General features: G+C 41.5%; 1 protein-coding gene across 4 annotated transcripts in view; it reads right to left on the minus strand.

Annotated features, from left to right (window-relative positions):
• Positions 1 to 2,995: 2,995 nt before the first annotated feature.
• Positions 2,996 to 19,259, minus strand: part of LOC138784579 (enoyl-CoA hydratase EchA19-like) — a 98,303-nt gene continuing 82,039 nt past the window's right edge. For all 4 annotated transcript variants that reach the window (XM_069960187.1, XM_069960186.1, XM_069960189.1 and 1 more), the window contains one exon: positions 2,996 to 3,699. In XM_069960187.1, coding sequence (XP_069816288.1) covers positions 3,479 to 3,699 — 221 coding nt within the window. In that variant the 3' untranslated portion in view covers positions 2,996 to 3,478. The remainder of the gene's footprint in view (positions 3,700 to 19,259) is intronic.

The raw sequence follows: 19,259 nt of genomic DNA on the forward strand, positions 1-19,259 counted from the left end.
CTTCCATCGCAGATTTACTGACTCACTTCTCCAAAACAGGGTTTTATGAATTACAGTGCTGTGTCTGCTAGTGACACCTGCTGGCCATAGTGAATACTGCAAGACGTCATGGGAACCGGGGAGCTGCAACTTTCCGCTGCTTCAGCCTCGCCGGTCAGTAGTGGCTCCTCTCATCCTCCGGCTGCTGCACATTTGGGGGCTATGAAGTCGCCCCCCCACACACTTAAAAGGTCACAGCAAACCAAAGCACTGATAGCTTGTATTTAATTCTGAAGCACTGTCTGCTGGGAGTCTCTATGAAATCCTGGTAAGGTTACACAATGGTCACATTTATGAAGAGGTGCCCACCTTAGTGGTCAGTGAGCCACAAATAGAAATCAATGGCACAGAAAGGAAAGACTGAGATTTCTCCTCTCTTCAAACCATTCCTGGCTTTGGCTTCAATAAACTGTCTGTGTAAACACACCATACCTAGGCTGGGCAGCAGGTGGTTATGCCCTCTCATTAAGCTCCATCCACTTTGTAGAAGGTGCCACAATAAGTTGCTTTTTATTTGCACAAAACAGGGCTTGTGGACCATATTGTATCTATATTATCATACATGCCCTAATAAATTACTGGCTTGTAGCTTTTTCAGTACACAGGAGCTATAGAAATGTTTTTCCATTTATCTTTACAGACTTTTTTTTTTTTTTTTTACAACATCTTGTTGTAGAGCACTATACCGGTTCTCATAGGAGAGAACTGCTGGGAATGTTAGCGGATGACAGTCCTGGGCAGGAGGACACATTACTTTCCACAAGGTAACGAACAAGTGGTGTGGGTTTTCTAATGTGAAGTATGACGATTTCTGTTACAGATATACAGCTGGGATAAGACACATGTGGTGGACTTCTCCAATGCAGCATCATGAATTTCACAGGAAAATCCACATATGTTATACGTGATTTCACTCCTATACATTATACATTGTATAATCCATTGTAGGGCTATGTTCCGTAAAAACCAGGCCGCTGTCTTACATGTTCACCCAGCCAATACTGTAGCATCAGCCGGATGAAGATCATTTTATTTTAATTGGAAAGCACAATTTAAGTGTGCTCAAAATTTAATTGACCATTGACCACAGTGTAAAGTACGTCCGGAAGCCGTACTTCACACCAAGCACAGACTATTTGGTGTACAGCGGCCGTAGGAAATAGACATGCAAGTTATTTTGTGCTGCCTCTGTAAACAATGAGTGTAGTGTATACACTGAGGCCGTTGTCCTATTCGCTGCCATTCAATTAAGCACTGTTAGTAAACAACGGCCATTGTTGCAACCTCCAAAAACGGCTGTTGTTTCACTTAAAAATACAGTGTGTGTGCCTGAAGGTGCATTTACACATACTTGATCTGTTGAGGATTTCGCACTATGGATTAGATGCTGCAGATTTCAGCTCTTTGTTTATATTGCTGAAGTCTGCAGAGCATCTCACAAAGGAGCAGATGAATAATCTTTTGGTTTCTATTAAAATCCTGACATATGATGCGTTTACACAGGCAGATTTATCTGACAGATTTTTGAAGCCAAAGCCAGGGACAGACTATAAACAGGGAATGGGTCCTAAAGGAAAGACTGAGTTTTCTCCCCTTTTCAAATCCATTCCTAGCTTTGGCTTCCAAAATCTGTCAGATAAATCTGCCTGTGTAAACACACCAATAGGCATAACAATCTATGCACCTTGTGATCAAGCCCACACTAAATTCATGGGAAGCATTAAAGGTGAGCTAAGCAAATGCATCATATACATACTATGGACATATACCGCCTTACTACGTCAGCCCAAAGACTTTTAATAGGCAGCAGTAGATCACCTGCTTGACCACCATCCTGTTCTATCACAGTTATGCAGTGACAAGAAATAGGGGTCTCGTGACCCCTGTTGTAAGCAACAGTAGGGGTCTCATTGGTGGAGCACCAAGTCATATTTAGAGGGGTAGTTCAGCAAAAAAAAAAAAAAAAAAACATCCTTTAAAGGGGAACTCCAGGTAGAGGTTGAAAAAAATGAAACTTCTGCAGAAGCATAACGCATTACTTACCTGTCTATCCCAGTTTTGAAACTACCAAAAATCCATTTGTTTGGGGAGTTTTAGCTCTGTTTTGTGTTTCTGTTCTGCCTGGTTTGGCATTTCCCAGAATGCAATGCTTTCCCTCATGTGATCATCACAGCCCCACCCATTACAATCAGTAAAATTAGTGCAGCAGCTGCTTCTGTTCGGTCAGAGGTAGTGAACCAGTCAGGGGATTGGGTTATCCAGCCAAGCCTCCTGTGACATCACACCCTGCCCCCTGTCTGCATCATCAGTAAACACACACAATGTGAGACAGAGGTATGTAAGATTTGGGGGGGGGGGGGGGGGGGGGGGGTAGCAGCAGGAGAAGGAGACAATGTGAATTGGCACAGGGGCCATTTTTTTCACTTCCTGGATTTCTATCAGCTACCAGTGTGGCAGAAATGTACAGATACAGTAATACATTGTATAGACAAATCTATATAATTATTAATGTACTTCTACAAGTTTTTCTTATCTGGAGTTCCCCTTTAAATCCACTGGTGTCAGAAAGTGCCAGAGATTTGTAATTTACTTCTATTAAAAAATCTCAAGTCTTCCAGTACTTGTCATGAGGTTGTATGCCCTGCAGGAAGTGGTATTCTTTTCCGTCTGGAGAGCAGGAGAGGTTTTCTATGGGAATTTGCTACTGCTCTGGACAGTTTCGGTCACGGACAAAGATGTCGACAGAGAGCACTTTAAACAACTAGAACTACTCCGCACTGATGCACAATTAGAACTACCTCCACGCTACCAGACTCCACTAGTCCCGTATCTCCAAATATGCAGTACAATGATACGTGTGAAGGAAATAAAGGGTTTCTCACCACAATGCAGATTCAATCGATCCAACAGGGACCTTCATGCTACGGACACCCGGAGCAAAAATACTCACAATGCATTCATGACATATGTTTCTTTATTTTCTTTTTAGTAGCATACTGAAGCTCACAGCTGATGTAGACATCAGACACGGACGCCCAGGTACGTCCTCACCGCGAACATTTCGGAGGAAACAAACTCCTCCTTCCTCATGCGCATCACTCATTAAAAAAAAAGAAAACACAACTAGACAGTAGAAAAAAATCTAATTTCCATGTATTAAGATTTTTCTTTCCATCTTGTCAGTCATAGGCACATATTTAGTTTTTTGTTATAGTATTATAGGTCGATTATTATAAAAAAAAAGACTGCAATTACATGAAAAGAAGAAACACTGTATACAATAGCATCTGTCCTATATAAAGTATTAGTATCAATTAACTTGTCAATATAGATAACATTTTCACAGCATTTATATTACTAGTACTGTTCATTTACACATGTGAAAAGTAGATGACTAATGTCTTCATCCTCTTGAGTCAAGCGTGACAATAGAGAGTGTCTATAACTTCCCTTTCCTCCCTTCACCAGCAGCAAACCTGCTTGCACCAGCAACTGACTCTTCTGCTAGAACCTCGGCTCCGTTATTAAATTCATACTGCAATGCATCTGTGAAGCTGGTGGCATCAAATGTGCTGTAATAAGCCGACACTCTGTCACAACGCATACACTTCTGAGGGAACGCAGAGATCTGTTCTGCTAATTCAATAGCACTCTTGAGGCCTAAAAAGGTGTAAAATGGGACATTAGCAGTAGTAATAATAATAATAATAATAATAATAATAATAACAACTTATACCAAAATCAAAAGCACTACATGATACTTATATAGAAAAAGCCAAAGACATAAATTGTCAATAAGAAAAAAAGACATGCAGAGGAGGTCAGAAGGTTTTTCTGTTTTAGGCTGGGTTCACACTAAGTATATTTCAGTCAGTATTGTGGTCCTCATATTGCAACCAAAACCAGGAGTGGATTAAAAAAACAGAAAGGATCTGATCACACAATGTTGAAATTGAGTGGATGGCTGCCATATAACAGTAAATAACGGCCATTATTTCAATACAACAGCCGTTGTTTTAACCCCTAGACGACCCAGGGCGTATAGTTACGCCATGGAAGTCTGTCCCCAGACGACCTAGGGCGTAACTGTACGCCCTAGGTGTTTCTCCGGCTATGAAGCGTGCTCCGGAGCGGAGCGCGCTTCATAGCAGGTGGGGGCCGGCTGCAATCAGCAGCCGGGACCTCACCGGTAATGACACGCTGCAGCGATCGCGCTGCCGCGTGTCATTAACTCCTTAAACGCCGCGGCGTTTAAGTGTAAGTGACAGGGGGAGTCCCCTGTCACTTACCGATCGGGACCCCCGCAGTGTGACTGCGGGGGTCCCGATCGGTAAAACAGGCCGCCGGAGGTCTCTCACCCGCCTCCGTGCGGTCCGATCGGCGATCTGCTACACTGAGCCTGCACAGGCAGGCTCAATGAGCAGATCGCCGATAACACTGATCAATGCTATGCCTATGGCATAGCATTCATCAGTGTAAAAATCCAAGTACTGGATGTAAAAGTCCCCCAAAGGGACTTCAAATGTGTAAAAAAAAAAAAAGTTAAAAACACTAACACACTATCCCAAAACCCCTCCCCCAATAAAAGTTGAAATCACCCCCCTTTCCCATTATATAAATAAAACATATAAAAATAAATAAACAAATAAACATATAATATACCGTAGCGAGCGTAATTGTCCGATCTATTAAAATATAACAAGCGTCATTGCGAACGGCGTGCACGAAAAGAGGGGAAAAAGTGCGCGGATTACCGATTTTATGTTACATTATATATAAAAAAAAAATTATAAAAAGTGATCAAAACGTCCGATCTTCACAAATATGGTATTAATAAAAACTAGAGATCATGGCAGAAAAAATGACACCCCATACAGCCCCGTAGGTGAAAAAATAAAACCGTTATAAGCGTCACAATAGTCCCATTTTATTTATAATTAATTGCCAAAAAAAAGGATTTCATTTAAAAAAAATATATAACATTAGAGAATCTGTGTAACCTGCATATAGTTGTGTTCGGACTGACCTATAAAATAATTGTATCATGTCGCTTTTACCATATAGTGCATTACGTAGACACAGGTACCCCCCAAACGTTACCATATTGCATTCTTTTTTTGCGATTTCACCAATTTATATCTTCATAAATAATATATTTGGAATTCCATCATACATGTTATGGTAAAATGAATGACGCCATTACAAAGTACAACTATTCCTGTAACAAATAAGCCCTTACATGGCCTTGTAGATAAAAAACTGAAAGTGCTAGAGCTCTTAGAAGGGGAGGAGGGAAAAACGGAAACACTAAGATCAAAATTTGCGCGGTCCACTGGGTCATTTTGGGCCTGGTCCTCAAAGGGTTAAAATACAGATCCTTTCTGTGTTTTTAATCCACTCCTGGTTTTGGTTGCAATATGAGGACCACAATACTGACTGAAATATACGTAGTGTGAACATAGCCTTAATGTTTACATTTAACCAGGCTGGGCAAAACAAAAAAGCCTAAAAGTGCTCAGCACTTCCTGGTCTCAGCCCACATAGAAGTGTCTACGTAGCAATTGTCGGAGCAGCCGCTTCCTTCTGTCAAGACGTCACCAGGAAGTTCTGGGCAGACAGCGAATCTAGGCCACATGCAGCTCATGTAAGAGGTGATTGCCAGCTATGAAAGTGTGCAAGGGCAGACCAACTAGTAACAGGGGAGCAGCACGCCACCAAAATAAACAATGGGGCTACTGGACAAGTGTCTAAAACAAGTTTGGAGAACCCTACTGTGTATGCTTAAAGAAGTTGCACTGGCAGGAAACGTTTGTTTTTACGTTACTATTGGAATTAGATTTCTGCTGATTGGCAAAGGGTTGCCTTCTCCTATGAGTCACGGTTTCTGCTTCCGCAAATGGATGGATGTTGGCATGTCAGGGGAGAAACATCAAAAGCAAATACCCCGCAACCACTACCAGATGAACACTGGTGATAGCAGTCATATGGTCTGGGAAGTGTTTTTGTGGCATTTTCTAGGTCCAATCATTCACATGGATGGCATTTTCAACCCATTTGGGTAATAAAGAATTGGAATTGGTGATGGGGTCCTCAGGTGTTTACCAGTGATGAACTATATTGGCCTATTGGTTGGGTCAATGTATATTAGAGTAAGGACACATAAAGTAATCAAATGACGATATATTTAGATCAATAATAAAAACATACACTACATAGTGTTATATATAAATCATGATGGATACAATATAGAAAATAGCGGTATTAAAAAAGGAAAAAAGAGGAAAATGTGAAAAAAATATATAAAAGACGGAAAAATATAATAAAAAATACAATAAAAAATACAATAAAAAAATCTCCTGTGGATAAAAAGAAAGTCTTAGTTCATATATGTAGTTAATCACATCCAAATGATCCCACTTATTAGTAACGGTCCTTAATTGGTTGAAATGATAGACTCATTAGTATAGTGCCAGTTAGTACATGGTTATAGATATAGTAAACAACGTAGAATATTGTCGTGATTGAGCCGTAATTGCTGTATTGCTGGAATGTCTTAACAGTCTTATTCTAAAACTCAGTTTAGGGTGCTGTTTTGCCGGATCGATTCAGTACCGTTCATACACAATTCACAGTGGTTAGTTGAACTGTTTTACTGATTGGACTCATTGGTATACGTTAATTAGATGCATAGTTATAATATATTGCATACTTTAGTTGGTATCCATAGAGTAAGGTTATTGTTAAGATATCTCAATAGGCGCTAACTATATTCAGTAGCGATACCTCCGGTACTTTACAAGCCGCCTGATAGCTGTGACAGCATGAGTTGTGATAAACACGGCAAATGTAATAGTGTTGTGTCGTCTGACACTTCTCACCCGTCCGGCGGTAGTTGGATCTCGGTCGTTGAGAGGGGACCGTTCCGGCAGCAGTGGTTCTTGCGTCCTGGCTGTCAAGCGCTGGACGCGCTGGTGGGTGCTCAATAAATAGGTGAGCTGGCTTGCGCTTGCGCAGATGGGCTTGTTGCCCGCGGGACCTCGTGTGTTATTTTTGGCGCCAAAATTCAAGTGAGGAATGATGCCTATACTGGACACTTGTATTGGATCAGATGGATGCTGATGATATAAAAATGGATTATGTGCAAGAAAAAAAGGAGTTTAAAATAGCTGGACGCGTTTCAAAGCCTTCATTGGCTTTTTCTTCAGCAGCAAAATGAAGCAGCATTTTGCTGCTGAAGAAAAAGCCAATGAAGGCTTTGAAACGCGTCCAGCTATTTTAAACTCCTTTTTTTCTTGCACATAATCCATTTTTATATCATCAGCATCCATCTGATCCAATACAAGTGTCCAGTATAGGCATCATTCCTCACTTGAATTTTGGCGCCAAAAATAACACACGAGGTCCCGCGGGCAACAAGCCCATCTGCGCAAGCGCAAGCCAGCTCACCTATTTATTGAGCACCCACCAGCGCGTCCAGCGCTTGACAGCCAGGACGCAAGAACCACTGCTGCCGGAACGGTCCCCTCTCAACGACCGAGATCCAACTACCGCCGGACGGGTGAGAAGTGTCAGACGACACAACACTATTACATTTGCCGTGTTTATCACAACTCATGCTGTCACAGCTATCAGGCGGCTTGTAAAGTACCGGAGGTATCGCTACTGAATATAGTTAGCGCCTATTGAGATATCTTAACAATAACCTTACTCTATGGATACCAACTAAAGTATGCAATATATTATAACTATGCATCTAATTAACGTATACCAATGAGTCCAATCAGTAAAACAGTTCAACTAACCACTGTGAATTGTGTATGAACGGTACTGAATCGATCCGGCAAAACAGCACCCTAAACTGAGTTTTAGAATAAGACTGTTAAGACATTCCAGCAATACAGCAATTACGGCTCAATCACGACAATATTCTACGTTGTTTACTATATCTATAACCATGTACTAACTGGCACTATACTAATGAGTCTATCATTTCAACCAATTAAGGACCGTTACTAATAAGTGGGATCATTTGGATGTGATTAACTACATATATGAACTAAGACTTTCTTTTTATCCACAGGAGATTTTTTTATTGTATTTTTTATTGTATTTTTTATTATATTTTTCCGTCTTTTATATATTTTTTTCACATTTTCCTCTTTTTTCCTTTTTTAATACCGCTATTTTCTATATTGTATCCATCATGATTTATATATAACACTATGTAGTGTATGTTTTTATTATTGATCTAAATATATCGTCATTTGATTACTTTATGTGTCCTTACTCTAATATACATTGACCCAACCAATAGGCCAATATAGTTCATCACTGGTAAACACCTGAGGACCCCATCACCAATTCCAATTCTTTACATACTTCTTTTCCCTCTGGTATAAGGGTAGGGGGTTAACCTCGGCAAAAACCAGTTGCAGTCGATCTCGTGCTATTGCCCTATTTATTCTATACCATTTGGGTAATAATTGATCCTTGTAGATATGTCATATATGCTGACTGACTTGCCTGAGGCAAATGAGAGTGCAACATTGCACATGGCTAGAAATGTCAAACATTGGTTGGAGGAGTATTAATAATAATATTTATTTGTATAGCGCCAACAGATTCTGCAGCGCTTATTTAAATATATAAATACAATACAGGGTATATTTATATTAAATTATACAATAAATAAATTAAAATGAAATTAAAATACAGAATTAGAGACCTGCTCGCGAGAGCGTACAGACTAGGATGACTGGGGGTGACATGAGAGGTCACAAGGGCTTTATTTGTCGATGTTCCAGTCATTGTACATAGAATCTCAAACTGCCAATAGGTGATTGGGCGAGCCAGTCACATGCCATTTTCTGAGCTAAGGTAGCAAGTACAAAGTGGATAGCACCAAAGAGGTTAGAGAGAGGATGCAGAAGGGATAGCAGAGAGGTAGACGAGATTAGGAAACGGTATAAGCACACCTGAAGAGATGAGTCTTGAAACTGGGGGTGTTGGAAATTAGTCTGAGCTCTTTGGGTAGAGAGTTCCAGAGAACTGGTGCAGCACGAGTATGACCAACACTTTCAAGTACTAGCCTGGCATCCTGATTCCTCAGACTTGAACCCAACTGAGCATCTGTGTGATCACCTTAAAAATTGTATTTTCTCTATAGATGCCCCCCCATGCAGCCCCTAGAAGCTGTGGAGTACAATACAGTTAGTATGGCTCCAGATACCTTACTGACTCCCTCCCAGCCTGTCTAGCTGTTGTCTATGCTGCAAACGGTTGTTTCTCTTTCAAATCAATGGAGGAAAGGGCACTGGTCCCCAGCAGGCTGCAAAGTGCTAGTTTTTGTGTTTGGTGTAAGTGTTGGTAGGGTATTAGAAGATACATCTACATGCAGGTGGTTTTCTACTATAAAATCTAATGTTGTTTGAGACCAACATAAACTATAAAATATATTTTGGTACATTTAGTCAAAACACTTCTGGATGATAAAAATGATGTTATTTTGCTCCTGAAACTTATGTCTCCATTTTACTCTTCTTAATGTCAGTCTCCACCCGAACATCCTTTAGTTACTATGACCTGCCAGGAAAAACATGCCAAATGTCATTCTACTTTGCTTACAGTATATTCGGCAAAAGGCACTTGATTTTATTAGCATTCGTTTTAAAGATAGCCCATTACCTGCCAAGCAAAACAGTCATATTTTAATTTGAATCAGGGCAACAACATGCCCAGGGTGCAAGGCAGCTGCACTGAGTCTGTAGAGACATTAGTCACCTCTTGGATGAAATGATGGTAGTTTCGGGAGGTCTGAATAATGTTCTTTGCTGTAATATTGTACACTTCATACGTGATCACCTCCCTTGGTTTTCCTTGTATACAAGTTGTACAGTACACATACAAACACAGACATCATGCAGGAAATGTCTTGGCCTTGAGTTCTGAAACACATCTCAAATCTACTGTCTAGTGCAGATCATAACAGATTAGCCACACAGATCCAAATAAGATAGAAAATGGACAGTTTCCAGATTTAAAAGACTAATGCTACAAATGGTAGAACATCTGGCTGAGGCAAACATATCCCAAAACCGTACATCAACTGGACTCTGTTATTGTGTGTTACCGCCCAGGCAATATAGACTTTTATACTATGTAAATAAATATCAAGAATTGTAATGCAGTAGAATCAGTGGCGGATTATAATGTGGACGGGGGGGGGGGGGGGGCATGCCACGCCGCCCACATTATAATCCGCCACTGCACTCTCTTGTGACCGCAAGCATTGTTTTGTTTTGTAACTGTTCCCCGCCTGATTCGCGGCTGCCGGGTGTCCCGTCCTATCCCCGGCAGCGCGCGCATCAGAGAGCTCCCCGTGCGCCTGTGGCTGTGACTTCCGGCGTATGGGGAGCTCTCTGATGCTCGTGCTGCCGGGGATAGGATGGGACTCCCCCGGGGACAGACCAGGAGGCGAGAGGCGAGAGGCTCGACGGGGGAACGGATGGCAGGTGAGTTGTGTTTTGTTTTTTTGTGTGTTATCTACACGGGGGGGGGGAGAGGGGGACCATCTATAAGGGGGGAAGAGGGGGACCATCTATAAGGGGGGAAGAGGGGGCCAGCTATAAAGGGGGAGAGGGGGACAGCTATAAGGGGGGAAGAGGGGGACAGCTATAAAGGGGGAAGAGGGGGGCAGCTATAAGGGGGGAAGAGGGGGGCAGCTGACATCCTCTGTGCTGCTGTGACCTCCCCTATAGATCAGCACCCTCCTCTCCTGACAGCCTCTGTGCTGCTGGGACCTCTCCTATAGGATTAGCACCCTCCTCTCCTGAAATGCTCTGTGCTGCTGTGACCTCCTCTATAGATTAGCACCCTCCTCTCCTGACATCTTCTGTGCTGCTGTGACCTCCCCAATAAATCAGCACCCTCCTCTTCTGACATCCAGTGTGCTTCTTGGACGCTGGGACCTCCCCTATAAGATCAGCACCCTCCTCTCCTGACATCCTCTGTGCTGCTGGGACCCTGCAACCTCCCCTATAAGATCAGCACCCTCCTCTCCTGACATCCTCTGTGCTGATGTGACCCCCCTTTATAAGATCAGTCCCCTCCTCTCCTGACATCCTCTGTGCAGCTGTGACCTTGAGAGAGGGGAAGGGGCAACAGCAGGGGACCGGGTGAGGTGGCAAGATGTTTATTGGTGGCAACAGCAGGAAACCAGGTGGCAATATGTTTATTGAGGGCAACAGCGGGGCAACAAGCAGCAATATGTTTATTGGGGGCAGTGGAGGTGGGGTGGACAATGCTTACTGGGGGTAGCAGCAAGGGACCAAACATTATGGGGCCAGCAGGGAGGGGAGGCAGGCAGTGTTTATTAGGGACAGCATGGGGGAAGGCAGTAGCGGATTATAATGTGATCGGTTTGGGCGGATTGACCGGGGGGAGGGGGGGCAGTTGGGTGGACAGCCCAGGGCCCAGGGTACATTTAATCCGCCACTGAGTAGAATGCTAGTACATCTTGTGCACACTGTATCTTTTGGCTACGAGTTTCTCACTAGCAAAAGGCTGTCTTGATGACCAAGTAGTCTTTTTCTGCGGACAATGCCCGAGAATAGAACAGCGCTATGCACGGGAACCAGGCCGTGGTACTAGCGCTTTTCTTTCCATGTGCAAAACTTAAAGCGAATGTACTGATGGTACATTTACTATAATTTCTCAGTTTCCCTCTCTTTACCAGTATTCTATGTTATAATTTATAAGTTTAGATATTGCTTATTTCTCCTTCTTTCTCTCAGTAAGGGTACTGTATGTTCACACTGAGTAAAAAACTTTCCGCCGCGGAATTATGCCTTCCTCAATGGGAGAGCGTGTGCTCCTTCACAGCCGCCACTCTCTGCTCAAAGAAGTGAGATGTCACTTCCTCGAGCAGCGGCAGTAGAGGAGCGTGCACCCTCTCATTGCCTGACAGCGGGACACTGAGCACGGCGGAATTCCGCCGTATTTGCTAAGTGTGGACATACCCTAATGGTGCGTTTACACTTCCTACTGCATATCTTTTTCCTGGTTCCAGCTTTTATGTGCCTGTCTGTCTATCCGCACACCCTATATGTATCCACTATATATTCAAAACCATCTGGAATTCTGACCAATAAACATATATTAACTTGTTGGCCATCCTATTCTAAAATCTTTAGATACTTTTATGTTACACAAACTTTAGCAATCAGTGGCCCTACTTGGAATTGAATACACATTTTCACTTTACAATAAGTTGGCTGGGATTTATCAAGCAACTTGTGGGGGAAAAAAGTGGCATCCTATTGCAATGCTTTAAGTAAATAAATTACAGATAAACACAAAGTAACACTGCGGTGCTTAAAAGTTAAGAATGCTTCAGAATTTTTTATATTTCTGCATATATCTGATCTAAAACTACATCAGATAATCACACTAGAGAGACCCAAATCAAATCAATTATTTAAAACTATTAGACTTGGTCATTTATTTATTTATTAAGGACTGCCATCTATCTAAGTCTGATCTTTACAACACGTTTGAGGAAGGGTGTCATAAAGATATCAGAAGAAGAGTTGTTAAAGGAGAAGTCCCATGAAATCCATAAATGACAGGAAGGTGGCAGGAGTGGGAAAATAATACCCAAAGTAAAATTACCTATCTTCATGCCATGTAGTGCCACTCCCGGGTCCAGCTAACAACCACCGGTGTCCTGCAGCTCTTTATCACTAACCCGGCTGAGTGTCTGCCCGCTCAGCCAATCAGCAACTAAGGCGGGACACTGCCCCAGTCACTGACTGGTTAAGTAGGCAATCGCTCAGCTGGACCGTGACATTGCAAAAGGAAGAGCTGCAGGACACCAGCGGTTGTCAGCTGGACAATGACGCTGATCCCGGCTCAGCACTGCTTTACTATGGACTTTAGCAGGCGATAGTAATCCAGTGCTGACTACATAGATTAATGCAGTACATAGGTAGTGTACACTGGTGCCCCCTTAAATTATGATCTCGCATGGTAAACGGTGCAAGTGCAAAAATATGCCAAAGTGCAAAATTGTGCCACATCAAAATTCGTCACATAAAATACCCAAAAATTGTGATAAAAAATTTGTACATACACAAGCAAGCTACTGAAAGTACAGATCATGGCGCAAAAAATGATTCCTTAAGCAGCCCCATAGACCCCCCCCCCCCATGGGCACAAGAGCCTCAGACTGATGGAGAGGACTATTGAAATTCAAAAGGTATGCATGGAATCATTATTATTAGCCCTATCTAGCTATCAGCTTATTGATGATTGTAGAATCACAGACACATACCGTGACATTTTCCATTAGAATTTACTCTTCCATCAGCAAGCGTGCAGGTTATACTTGTTCTCCTTAAAAAATGTTATTGTTTTACACCTCTATATGTCGACTTGTAATTTGCCCTTACTTTGTTGAATTCAGCTTCCCATTGTCTTGCTCACATTGTTGTACTATCACTAAGCAATGTTTATTGCTCATAAGTTTGTAAAATTATAAATTAAACCTATTAAAAAGATTAACAGATGTGGTAACACAGTGGCTCAGTGGTTAGTATTGTTGTATTGCAGTGCTGTGGTCTAAACGGAGTAAGTATATCTGGACATCATTTATGGATTTGTTATGTTTTCTATGTGTATGTGTAGGTTTTTTCCTAGGTACAAATGGTTCCTTCCACACTCCAAACAGTATACTGAAAGGGTAAATGTGTGGCTAAAATAAGAAAATGAGATTGCGACAAAGGCTAGAATCTCTGTACAGTGCTATATAGTGCAATAAATATATAACAGAAATAAGAATTAACTCAGGACTGCTGCCATGTCAAGTAGTTATATACAGTATATATATATATATATATATATATATACACACACACACACACACACCTATGCACAGCATCTGCATTAGTCTTTATGCTTTAATTTCAATGCTATAAGCTTATAGTGAGTACAAATGTTAATTTTCAGAAAGTCTATGAACATGTTCCAGCTTATGAAAGCTCTTTCACATACACTGTATACTCACATAGACATTTGTTTTTGTGGCTCAACGCCATAGTAGTGAAAATGAAGCACCCATAGGGTGTTACTCCGGGATTAACAGTACTGTTAGTTTTTAATAAACATACAAATATCAGATTGATATCCAAAGGAAAAGCACTGCATTCTTGTACACAATATCACAGACTACTCATTTGTTTACCTGTCAGAGGGGTGATCCATCCTTAGGCAGTATCGGAGCAGATTTTGGAACATTCACCTTGTACAAAGTTACACCCTTGTTATTCTAACAGAGATGACTTACTCTGACAATTCATCCAACAAACTAAGAACTAATGTAACTCAGTGGAGAATTATCTTAAGGGTACAAACCCACTTGACATATTTGCTGCGTGTATCAGTCTTAAAAATAAGCAGGCAAAACGCAGGTTGGCTTTATACAAATGTTCTGCGTTAAAATACGCAATTGCGTATTTTTGAAGCGTGAAGCTTGTTGTTAGCAAAGCATCAGTTGTTAACAACCTTTGCGAAAAACGCATGTAGCTTCACGCTTCAAAAATACGCAATTGCGTATTTTAACGCAGAACAATTGTATAAAGCCAACCTGCGTTTTGCCTGCTTATTTTTAAGACTGATTCACGCAGCAAATACGTCAAGTGGGTTTGTACCCTTAAAAAGAAACAACTGAGCATTATGCAGCTTGGAAAATCACTTCATACTGTTCATGTTTCACGTTATCAATGTTTTAATCAGAGAAAAGTGTGACAATTGCGATTTGGTGTATGTATAGAATATTTAGGTTACCCACAAAAGATGTGCACACAAGTGGCAGAATGCCGCTAGCCTCCGTGTCATAATGACAGTCTACGTGAGGCTCGAGCACCTTCTCTCCCCGCGCTGAAGAATGAACATGTTCATTTAATCTGTGTGCACGGGGGCCTTTCAGTAGAAATGGCTCCTAAAATACAACCCATTCCATCTATTCAGTTAACATTACAGTTCCCTAGTGTCAAGGATCAATGGCATGATCAGTTAATATAAATGTTTCTTATGTATTGAATCCAAATGGTGAAACAGCTGTCAGTATCCCGCTGCCCCATTAATTCTTATAGACTTCAGGCACGTTAGGCCTCCAACCTATGGCTGCGTTCACACTACGTATATTTCAGTCAGTATATGTATATTTCAGTCAGTATATTTCAGTCAGTATTGCAACCAAAACCAGGAGTGGATTAAAAACACAGAAAGGATCTGTTCACACAATGTTGAAATTGAGTGGGTGGCCGCCATTTAATGGCAAATATTTGCTGTTATTTTAAAACAACGGCTGTTATATTGAAATAATGGCCGTTATTTACCGTTATATGGCGGCCATCCACTCAATTTCACCATTGTGTGAACAGATCCTTTCTGTGTTTTTAATCCATTCCTGGTTTTGGTTGCAATACTGACTGAAATATACGTAGTGTGAACCCAGCCTCAGAGCTGCCAGGATGTGATCATCTGCTCTCGCCGGCACAACGATATAGCATCATCATGCCTGCCAGGGGATGAGAGGACCTGCTTCATGGATTGTAGGAGACCGGATTAAAGTGGAAGTCCAGGCAAAATAAATTTAATATATGTTATTGCCCAGCAAAAGGTTTGAAAATTACTAATAGACACCTATTATGAGAAACGCACCTATAGTGCATTTTTCCTGCACTTACTGCACTTGGCAGTTTGTGTGACATCACCAACTTTACAGAGATCTTAACAGGCCTTGCTGTAGTAAGTGCAGGCAAAATGCACTATAGGTGCGTTTCTCATAATAAGTGTCTATTAGTAATTTTCATAACTTTTGCTGGGCAATAACATATCTTAAAATTATTTTGCCCGGATTTCCCCTTTAAGTATCATGTTTTTTTTCTGTAGGGGCACAGAGGGAAATATTTCTATATGGAGGTGCAGGGCACAGCAGGGGATATTATTACTACAGACTCAAGGGTATTATTATATGGGGGTGCAGCAGGAAGCATTATTATTATTTTGAGGCACAGCAGAGGGCACTAATACTTTTTGTGGGGGCCCAGCAGGGGTAGTTACCAGTATATGGAGGGGCACTGCAGTCGGGTACCATTACTTTATGGAAAGCACAGCAGAGGCAATATTACTATATGAGGGGGCACAGCGTGAATCATTATAACTATATGGAGACACAGGGGGCATCATTATTACATGGAGGCACTAGTACTATATGGAGGTGCAGAGGCTGTTTTTTTACTGTATGGAGTCACAGGTTGCATTATTACTAAATGGGGGCACAGACACTATTACTACATAAGGCACAGTGGGGGCATTATTAATGAGTAAACAGAATAAGAAAGATTACTACTATATGAAGCCACAGGGGATACTATATAAATAAAGGACATATTACCATATGGGGCACTGTGGGGGCTTTACATGGTGGCATTATTAATGAGGACATTATTATCGTGTTGTACCATAATGGGGCACCATACCCTGCAAAGACAAGTCTCATCTGGGGCAAGTTTCATGGAGAAAAGTGCATGTATCAAATAAACATAGTAAGGTAGTTAACTGCGACCAATACTACATTTAGAATTTGAAACATAGGTGAAATACTGGTAACATATCTGACTTTTATAAAAATATAAAAGAATCTAGTTCACAGAATACTTTTAAATATTTTAATTTGTTACATATTAACTCATGTACTCTGTCTGCAGCCATCAAATATTCCAGAGGAAAAATATTATAATGAAAACTTAAAGGACAACTCCCACAAAAATTTTTTTTTGCTCATTTAACACACATTACAAAGTTATATAACTTTGTAATGTGGTTAAATACCCGGCCTGGCCCCCTTCCCCCACTTTCGGACCCCCAACCCCCCGCCCGGAAGTTAAAGAATATATACATTACCTATTACGATCGTCACGGTCCTCTTCTCCCGGGCGGCATCTGGTGACGACGACGTCAGAGCCGGGGGGCAGTCCGGGTCTTCTTCCTCCTCGGCGTCTTCATGCAAAGTGAATGGGGATGAAAAGGCTGCTGGTGCACATGCGCACCAGCAGCCTTTTCATTGGCTGGAGCGCATCACATGGCTTCCAGCTTGCTCAGCCCTGATTGGCTGAGCTTGCTGGAAGCCATGTGATGCGCTCCAGCCAATGAAAAGGCTGCCGGTGCGCAAGCGCACTGGCAGCCTTTTCCATCCCCTGGAACCGGAAGTCGGAGACATCGCTGGATGGCGGACGGCGGCGACGGAGAGGCGGGCGGCGGGCGAATCGAGTGGCGATCGTCACCGGAGAGATGGTGAGTATGGTGTCTGTGTGTGTCTGTGTTTTTTTTTTTTTGGGGGGTCCCGCGGGAGTTGTCCTTTAATATTTTTCAGCAGTAAGTAAATGGTGTGATGCAGTTCGCAGAAATAATTCTTCCCTAGCCCCAAAAGCTATGAGTAATACTTGTGTCTGGGCTCCCAAGCAAACACAACTGCCATTCATGCTAGAGTGCCAATGTCGCTTCTGGGTCACATCCGATAATTCACCTTGTGACCAGAGGTTCACACTCTTGTCAGGTGTAAGAATAGTAGTACTCCACTATAAACAATGGATTCTGGGAAGTGTAAATTATGTGGCTGTGAGTCAAAGGATTTTCACATGGTCTCTAAGTTTATTAAAAAAGTAATAGTGGTTCCAATGCTAGTTTTATTCTGACAAAAAAACTATTTTGGAAAATGTTACCAAGTTTGTTCTGTACACGAGGAAAAAGAAATCCTCATAATCGAGCACTAAAGTCTTTAAATTCTTTAGTGGCAGTGATGAGTCAGACTATTGACCCAGACTGGCATGGAACCCAAATGACAAAATTTTTATGTGAGGCTTAGCATGACTTAGGCCAGCTGTTTACTGAATAGCACTATTGCATGAGCTTAGAGAACATTATCTGGCCACTTCAAAAATATTCTTCAAGGCCCACAAAGTTATACTTTGTATCAAGCTACAACTTGAAATAGCAATATTTTTCATGTGTTAAGTAAATCTCACTTAAAGCTGAAAAGTTTGGCTTTATATAGAGGGCATAAAGTACAATGATGCAATACACTATTTGCTTCCATGTACATTATAGATAAAATATGGCTTTAATTGTGTTGTAGTAGTAACTGACCTGTTACAATCACTTTATTCAGTACAGCCAAGGAAAGACAGACTGAGGATCCAATGGTCAATGGCAAAGAACAGAGGGGGTGAGATGTATTCCAAAGAAAACTATGGAACATTTTTTGCCCTCTCTCTCTCTTATATCTCTTCTCTAATGTGTGAAGCATCTCTGCAGCACCTTCCGTAATAACAGCGCAGAGTTACCCATCACCCACTTGGGATGTAAGATGTATTGAATTAGATACTAACTTTGGTGGCTTAGGGCTAAAGAAGGGGTTAATAGTAAGATTCCATTACCTTTCTGTATTCTGGCCACTGAAACAAATGGCAATGGTGCAATAAGGTGCCTCACAACATTTAGCCATCTAAGTTATGATGGCTTTACAAGACCATAATTAGGGCATTCTTGAGTCTTCAGTTTGGCTTAAGGTCCCATCCTGATAATGGGTCTATTCACCTAAACTGACAGCATCACAGATCCCTACAATACATCCCTATCATGCTGTCAGTTAAAGGGGTTGTGCCATGAAGCAAAGTTGGAAAAATCTGATGTGTACGACATAAAAATATGTAAAAGAATACAAATGTGCTGTTTTTAGTAACGAAACTTACATCATTATGACAAGTCGAAAGTGTTTTTGTTTTTTTTTAAAGATAAGGACACTTATGTTTCTCATGCCAAGGTGATTCCTCCATATTGCTCCGTAATGCCTGTCCTGCACTATTCTTATTGTGTTGTCTTTTCAGGATTTTGAGAACTTTTTTTTTTTTACTATCTCCATAACATTACGGTATACCAATACATATAAAGCTCTGCAGCACACAAACAAATTATATATACTACACATGCACAGCTCATGTACACATACATTTCTACTACACATACAAACAGCTCCATTGCCAACACATTCACACAGCACCGTTGCACGCATATACACAGTGGGGGACATTTATCAAGACTGGCCTACTTGTACGCCAGTCTTAAAGCAACTCTGTAACCACAATCTGACCCCCCCCCCT

This window comes from Dendropsophus ebraccatus, chromosome 2 (genome assembly GCF_027789765.1).
Source record: "Dendropsophus ebraccatus isolate aDenEbr1 chromosome 2, aDenEbr1.pat, whole genome shotgun sequence".
In the NCBI taxonomy this organism is placed as follows: Eukaryota; Metazoa; Chordata; class Amphibia; order Anura; family Hylidae; genus Dendropsophus; species Dendropsophus ebraccatus.